We start from the raw sequence: 7,758 nt of genomic DNA on the forward strand, positions 1-7,758 counted from the left end.
GCCCCGCCCCGCGCCTCTCGCGAGAGCTGCGCCGGCCGCCATCTTGGTGCGGGGGAGGCCGCCGGCGGTCACCGGGACGAAGCGGGGGGATCGCGCCGCTGCCCCGCCCGCCATGCTCTCCCGTCTCGTCCTCCGTGCCGGTGAGGCGGGGCGGGGGCAGCGTCGTCTCGCTGTGGGGAGGGCGGCGGGCGGGAGGTTGCTCTGGCCGAGCTGTGTCCTGACGCGCTCTCTGCCCCTCTTCTTCCCTCAGCCCCGGCCGCGCTGAGGAGCCTCCCGCCTCCCGTTGCCGTGGGGTGAGTACCGCGGGCGGCCCGCGGCCTCGGCGGGCAGCACTGAGGGCTCTGACCTCCGGCAGAGGCCAGGCGGCGCCGGTGGTGTGTTGGGCGGCCCGGCTTGGCTGCCGGCCGCTGCCAGGGACAGGCTGCCTGAGGAGGCCTGCGAGCACCTCAGAAGCCTACCAGTCGTTGGTTTTAAATAACGGTATACCGGGGGGTTGTCTTTGATTTTCGAATTAAAGTTGTGGGCTTGTAAAATAGGTTCGGTCGGGAGGAACCTCTGGAGGTTATTGAGTCCCGCCCCCTTCCTCACAGGAGGCGTGTCTAATGAATACCCGCCTATTTAATTGGAAATGTGCTTAAGCCTCATCTAAGAGTGTGTTTCGTTTGTTTTTCTTTTTAATAAGAAGCTTAATGGAAATTCTCTCATTATTTATAGTGTATTGCACACCACAAGACAACTGCATACAACTCAGCAGCGTTTGGCTCCTTTGCCACCTCTGCCTGAGAAAGGAGGAGAAGTACGTTATGGTTTGATCCCTGAGGAGTTTTTCCAGTTTCTCTATCCTAAAACAGGAGTTACAGGTTAATAAATACTTTTATTTTTTTAAAAAATGCATTTAGTTATGCTTATCTAGTGCTGCCCACCACTTCTTTCTGCTGAAAAGGTAAAGTATTGGGAAGTATTTTTTTTCTGCATATACAGAAGGAGGTTGTGAAGAATGAGCCAGTGCAGCACTTCCTGGCTCTAAAGCTTGGCACCTGTGCTTTAAATAAAGACTAAAGGAATGTCATGAGCGTGGTCTTACAGGAAGATTCATTTGCTTGCTGACCCTCAAAACCTTTAAACAGAGACTTTTGCCTGTTTCTGAATGAGCAGAAGCAGCAGGTCCATGCAAGTTGCTTCCGCTTCTGGTGAGCGACCTCATGGCACCTTTCCCCTTGGTGGTATTTGGTTTCTACTTTTTGTTGTGGTAAAAGAGAATGCTTCCTCATCCTCCTGCAAGCCTTAAACTACCTACCTCCCAGAGGTTTGACTTTAGCAAGCCTCTTTATGCTTTGTACAAATAATTCTGCTTTGTTTTTTCTTTAGGCCCCTACATGTTGGGAACTGGGCTCCTGCTTTACTTGCTGTCTAAGGAAATCTATGTCGTTAACCACGAGACGGTTGCAGCTGTCTGCATATTGTCAGTCATCATTTACGGTGTAAAAAAATATGGGTCTGCTGTAGCAGCTTTTGCTGACAAACTAAATGAGGTAACAAAAGAAACCATCATCTAACTTTGTAATAGTAACTGTTCTAAGTTATCTGCTTAAATACTTAAAAGAATATCTGTGTCCAGGCTGTACTAAAAATCTGAGTCTAATACCTTCAGAATGTTGCTTAAATAAGGCATGTTTTAGATCATATGTTGGTATTGTTACATAAATCTTCAAAAATAAAATGCCTTATGCCAGCACAAATGATGTTTTTAAAGTATGATTGGTTGTGAATCCTGACTCTTCTGTCTTGCCATCCTTTAACCTCAACCCTGGCACAATCTAGTTTATGCAAACATCTCTTAATGTGGAATTTCAGAAGTTAATTGCAGATCACTTGTTTTCTTTGCATCTTTCATTCTGAAGTGTGATTTTTGTTTCTTCTTTCAGGAGAGAGTTGCTACAGCTCTAGCTGTGAAAAATGAGGCTATTAAGAGTCTTGAGACTGCCATTGAAGAGGAGAAGAAGGAGCAATGGCGGGTTGAAGGCTGCAGTTACCTCTTTGACGCTAAGCGGGTACGCAGTTCCAGTGCTGCTGTTCCCTTCCACTGCTACGTAATCTGGGGGCCTCTTCAGCTGCTAAGAAGTAACAAACCACTTAGCTTCTCCCTGTTGTGGGGCGGCCTGTTCCACCACCTAATCCAGTCACTTTTGCTGTAGATTGTGTTCTGCCGCTGTCTTGTATTGCCAAACGTTAACCCTTTCATTTCATCTTCTCTGTCTAGAATAATGTTGCAATGTTGCTGGAAACTAATTACCGAGAAAGATTACTGACAGTGTACAATGAAGTAAAGAAAAGGCTGGACTATCAAGTGGCTATGCAGAATTTAAAGCGTCAGAAAGAGCAAGATCACATGATCCAGTGGGTGGAGAAGAGCGTTGTTCAGAGCATCACCCCTCAACAGGTACTTGCTTTTAGTCAGCTTTACGTTTTAGTCTGTACAAATCTTTGCTGTCCAAAGATTCTGGCTTAAACCAGAGATGATAGTTCATCTTCGGGTGATTTCCGGACATGGCGCAGCGCGTTCCTGCTGCTGAGTACGAGCTAACAAGCCCAGGTACTAGGTCCTGGATGCTTGTGTCGCTGGTGATTTAAGCTATTGAACACACGTGGTGATGTTGCAGCATAGAGCTAAGCTTGTAAAATTGTAAATTTACAAAGAAAAACGTGTAAAATTCTCTGTGTAAGACCATGGCAGCTGAAGATCTGCAGATGGGCTCTAGATGTCCATCCTTTTAAGGAATGAAGCTGAGAAGAAAAACAGAAATCGGGTTCCTAGCACTGGATGCAGATGCTTTAGTGCAGGTCATTGTTTGGGTTTGAATCTCTGACTCCATGAGCTGTAATTATATCCCTTTTAATCTGTAGCTCATTTTATAGGTCTAAAAAGGAGTACCTAAAATGCATTAGAACACACATGTTGCCTGTTTAAATGTCTTCCATGAAGTCTTTCTTCTGAAAGCTGTTTTCCTTTCGTTTGCAGCAGAAGGAGAGTATTGCAAAGTGCATTTTGGACCTGAAGGCGTTATCGAAGAGCGTGCAGGCAGCGGTGTAACCACATTGATTCCACTGACATGTGTCTCATTACTGTTGGAAACTGTATGATTCTAAAGTATCATTAAACAAACAAACCAACCACTCTGCTGTCTTTCACTAGCAGTAGCAACAGTAACTTCCTTTTTCTGTTTGAAATAGCTAGACTGGTCACATAAACCACTGCACGTAGTTTATTGTGGCAGGTTACTGGCAACCACCACATGTGCAAATCTGTTTGCTTGGTTCCTTGTTTGGTCATGAACACTTCCAGAGAGAAGACGCAGAACTTCACAGTGAGAAACTCTGGTGCTGATACGGTGATAAGGTTTGGATTCAGAATTCTGTGTGGTGATGACCTACAGGTACCTGCTGTAATTGTAAACGTGTGCCAAGGCCGTGGTGAGTGCCAGCGCTCCAGTTCCCCTGGTGCAGCACTGGGGTGCTCTGAAGGAATGTCCTCATTTGACAAATTAACTGAAAAAAACACTTTCATAACAGAGCTTCAAATTGTGATGAAAGCTTCTTCCTTTTTGGTGGAAAAGAGGATGTAGCTGGCAGGAAACGTGTCAAAAGCTGCTGGAAAACTTGGCTTTAGGTGCACTTGCCAGTATTAAGTTTAAAACAGTGAAATAGATAAGTTTATTCTAGAGGGTGGTTTTTTCCTGGTTTTTCATAGAAAAAAAACACTGCTTTTGTGTAACAAGGAAAATAGTTTTATGTGTATTATGATAATACACAGTATAAGCCTTTTCATTTTCTTTTTATAGGAAACCTTTTCCCCGAAGGATTTTGTTACATCTTGAGTGTCCCAGATGAACAAAGCACTTACCTATATGTAGTCTCTTCCTTTCTGTGTTGGGAAGAGATTGATTTAGTAAATTAGCTTCAGTGAGCAGACTAGGGTGTGCTTACATGCCTCTTTTATGTTGGTTGGTACTACAGTAGGGAAATGCTTATTTTTAGTGGAGTTAGTAAAATAGCACAGTTTTCTACACTTTTCAACAGTTCAGCAAGAAAGGTGTTCTTTAGAGGTAAGAACCTTACTTTAAGCTAACAAGCTGAAGCTGGCTTTTTTTAGACCACAGTTCCTAAGAATGCAGGTGTTTTAATTTAAAAAAAAAAAAGTGAAGTTGCTCAACTTCCACATTTGTGTAACCCTACGTTTGACTGACACACGAGCTTTAAGGAGTTGACAGAGGTTCTTTTCACCGAGCAAGCGGTCAACCTCGGAGTGTTCTGTCGGCAGGTGAGCAGCAGTTCTGTGGTGCGAGGTAAGATGGAGCTGTGGCCCTTCTTGTCGTTATTTTATTGCTGCGAACACAAAGGGCTTTTAGACCTGGCGTAGGGAACCGGGAGGTCTTAACTGTGGTTTCTGGATGGGGGCAGTGATGGGCATCTGTAATAAAAGATGCTGGCAGCAGAGAGCAGGACGTTTGCTTTCACGTTGTGAGTAACTTGGAGGTGTTGCCAAGCGAGTGCAGTTTGCAAGATGTGCAGAAATACCAGGGTAGGAAGTTTGTAGCAGACTGGTATTTTCTTATCTTTTAACATTCCACCCCCAAATTTGAGAAGAAAGTTGCTATTCCTGCTTTGGTGGAAAAAGTCAACGTAACTTGAGTAAGAAAAAGGGGCATTTTTTCAAAGCTGCTTCTGGTTATGAAAATGTCGTAAAGTTCACTCAGTTCTAGCTGCTGCAAAAACAATACTGTGGGTGCTTTATTAGTTATTAAGTATACTCTGCCCTTTTGAAAGAAGACTGCACGTTTATCAAAGTGTAGTGAAAATGCACATGAGTGCACGGAAACGGGGAAGTAGGACTCATGCTGAGTATTGCCAGGTTTGCTGCTGTGGCTTTGTGTCAGCTTGTATAAGATGTCTGAAAAATTGATAAAAACTAAATAAAGTCCGTGAGTTAAAAGAGGGCAGCAGGTTTGTTTTGCTCTAGTGTGTGTGTACGTATATGTATATAAATATTTTTTCCCCCTTGCCTCCTTTTAGCTTCTCTTAATGTTCATTAGTGTTTGGAGAGAATGGGAGGTGGTTCCTCAAAACCCAAAGCAGGTATTTTCTTTTAAAGAATTTTCTTAGGTGCAATATTCTTGCCTAAGCTGATACTGCCCTGACTCAGAAAGGGCTGCTGTGGGGGAAGCTTAGCAGCAGATGTGTGCATTTGGGGAGGAACTGCACGGCTGCCAAAGGCTGCTGTGGGACTAATAATATGAAGAACTAAATTTTTGTCTCTGGTGTTTCTAGTTTCAGCCCTCTGATAGAGAAATGTTATACCTACAATAATACTTACTTGGATAGGCACCTGCCTCTGTGTAGTTCTTATTGCTTGTAATATTACTGGAGAAATTAACAGGTTTCAAAAACAGTTTTGTATTTTTTTTCTATTCAGTTCCAGTTACACCAGAACCCATTTCCACTACTGTCACTGTACATACCACTGTATATACCTCTGCGACTGACTTAAAATCTTCAGAAGTCAAATGCTGGATTGATAAGTAAATGTTCCACCTTTACTTCCTGACCTCAAGCACAGAGACTGCAGACTCCTCCTGTAAGGGAGGAGTTATATGTAATTCATCTTATGTCTTGGGGTTTTAAAAGGTTGCTTAGAATTTCCTAGTCTGTGTACTATATATTTAATTCAAAGTGATGCTTAATGCAGATAAACACCCTTTAGTCTCATGGGGCTTGAGATAAATGATGTATTACTGTTCATAGAGTTTGGTGAATTTGAGCATTACTGATTCTTCAACACCTCTGTTAAAACTGGGGATTCTGACACTATTTTCTGTGTATCAACAGCCATGAAATACTCTACATATTGCTAGCCTTTATCTCTGGCATCCTGTCAACTCTTCTGGTTTTTGCAATCATCTACCTCTTCAGAAGAAGTAAGTGATGCAGTAGAGGGAATAACAAACAGCAGCTTGACCACCCAGACCTGGTGGCAGAGAAGTGCTTTAACATCTCCTGCTGCCCGTCTTCACGTGTGTGGTGCCAAGTTTCCTGCTCTCCGGGCTGCGCCTGACAGCACTGGGGTTTCACAGTAACTTCTGCGGATTATGTCTTCCCTGAATAATTAATGTATTGATGGAGAGGTCACTGCTGGCAGTAACTCCTCACGAATCATCCCAAGGGCTGTTTTCACAAAAGAGTTCACTTCAGCACTGATGAGTTGTGGGTTTTGTTGGTTGGGTTTGGTTTGGGGTTTTTTTGTCCCAACACCGGTCACACAGGATTCTCGCCAAATGAATTAGTTGCTCTCATCCAGCAAGTGGGCAGGGACTTGGGCTGCCAAGCTGCTCGCTTTGCAGTGAAGGGCTGTGACAGATTTTTACAAGCCACGTCTAAGCCCCACGCGTTCTGGTGCCGCTCTGTTGCCCCACTCTTGTGCCTCTTGCTCCGCTGTCTCCAAACGCGGTGCAGACAGCTGAGACTGGTATCCCTCTCCCTCCTAGAGTGTAAAAGATCCCACCAGAACTTACAGGAGCCAGTCCCCTCCCTGACAGGGACTGAGGAATCTGCTAAAAACATCCAGGTAAAGGTCACAACTATTATTTCTAATACTTTATGCAGAAACCTCATCTTCTTGATAGGATGGTAAATGCTAATTTGGGGGGGGGGAGGAAAGAGGTTTGCTCTTGCAGGGCTCAAGTGTTTGTCGACAGTTCTTTTGACTAAGGAAAAGTGCTTTCTTTTGTGATCCAAGGCTTCAGCTTGTGTTTATAGTAGTCCAGGGAGTTACCTGAGGAGGTACGTGGACAGTAAGAGGAAAGATATTCCTTCTCTGTCATCACAGGGCTCAAATGCCATGTTCTCCACATATTTCAAGGATTCCGGGGCTTAACCCCTAATTAAACAGGTTAGGGGAAATCTTTTTAAAGGGCAAGCATTTCTGCGGTTTTCCTTCGTGATACTGATTCTTTGGAAGCCCCTAATGCAGAGTTGGCCCAGGATCCTGCGCTGGCCTAACAGCTGGTCTGATCCAGCATGTGCAGGGACAGACTGTGACTGCTTATGGTGTGTAGCGCTGAGGACAAATTAAAAGCAGGAAATTCATGCTGAGATGCGATGCTTGCACATTCTCTAATGTTTGCGGCTTCTTTCACATCCCCAGAATGAGGTTGCCTACACCACTCTGGCCTTCCAGCGGAACCAGACACCAGTGGTTGTGTCATGACGAAGTTTCTGGTGAAATGAAGACGGTTGCGCTTTCTGAACATCAAACTCTACCAGAAAGTTGCGTCAAGGCCTATAGTGCCCTGAGAAATGCCAGCACTGCCGTATGTAACATCAGCTCATTTTATAGTTATAAGGGGAAACTAATGCCTCCTATTCCAAACTGCTTGCCATCGGTTGTGGACAAATTGTTTTTTATACCGTATTTCCTCATCTGTGGAAATCTCACTGCACTTGTAAAGATTCCATTTGTGTGTTTGCTATTGCTTTGAACTACCAAAGAGAACTGAAAAATGGAAACGTTACTCTGTGCCTATTCATGTCTGTACCCTTATGTTTCCCTTTTCTGTCACTAACTATAGCAATCTTCTTGTTTTTTGATTGCCAAACACTCTGATTAGTTATTTGCTGCTTATTGAAGTTATGATAATGGCATGTTTGTATGCAATGTCTGCTTCCTGATTGGGTCACATAAAAGAAATGCACAGTGACTGTGAC

General features: G+C 44.1%; 2 protein-coding genes across 3 annotated transcripts; both read left to right on the plus strand.

The window, feature by feature from the left end:
* The first annotated feature begins 15 nt into the window (after positions 1-15).
* On the plus strand, positions 16-3,174 carry ATP5PB (ATP synthase peripheral stalk-membrane subunit b). The gene is made up of 7 exons (XM_074893543.1): positions 16-140; positions 251-293; positions 715-860; positions 1,369-1,532; positions 1,926-2,051; positions 2,261-2,440; positions 3,020-3,174. The coding sequence occupies exons 1-7, from the start codon at positions 113-115 to the stop codon at positions 3,089-3,091; spliced, it is 759 nt and encodes a 252-aa protein (XP_074749644.1). The 5' UTR covers positions 16-112; the 3' UTR covers positions 3,092-3,174.
* A 138-nt stretch (positions 3,175-3,312) lies between these two features.
* C24H1orf162 (chromosome 24 C1orf162 homolog) lies at positions 3,313-7,758 on the plus strand. Of its 2 annotated transcripts, XM_074893544.1 has the most exons (6): positions 3,313-4,318; positions 5,071-5,133; positions 5,471-5,576; positions 5,884-5,972; positions 6,540-6,619; positions 7,199-7,758. In XM_074893544.1, exons 2-6 carry the CDS (start codon positions 5,103-5,105, stop codon positions 7,259-7,261), a joined length of 369 nt encoding a protein of 122 aa, XP_074749645.1. In that variant the 5' UTR covers positions 3,313-4,318; positions 5,071-5,102; the 3' UTR covers positions 7,262-7,758. The 2 variants fall into 2 exon arrangements, 1 of the variants encoding a protein (XP_074749645.1); XR_012632131.1 differs by lacking the exons at positions 3,313-4,318; positions 6,540-6,619 and having other exon boundaries at positions 5,071-5,972.

Source organism: Strix uralensis, chromosome 24 (assembly GCF_047716275.1).
Source record: "Strix uralensis isolate ZFMK-TIS-50842 chromosome 24, bStrUra1, whole genome shotgun sequence".
Classification (NCBI taxonomy): domain Eukaryota; kingdom Metazoa; phylum Chordata; class Aves; order Strigiformes; family Strigidae; genus Strix; species Strix uralensis.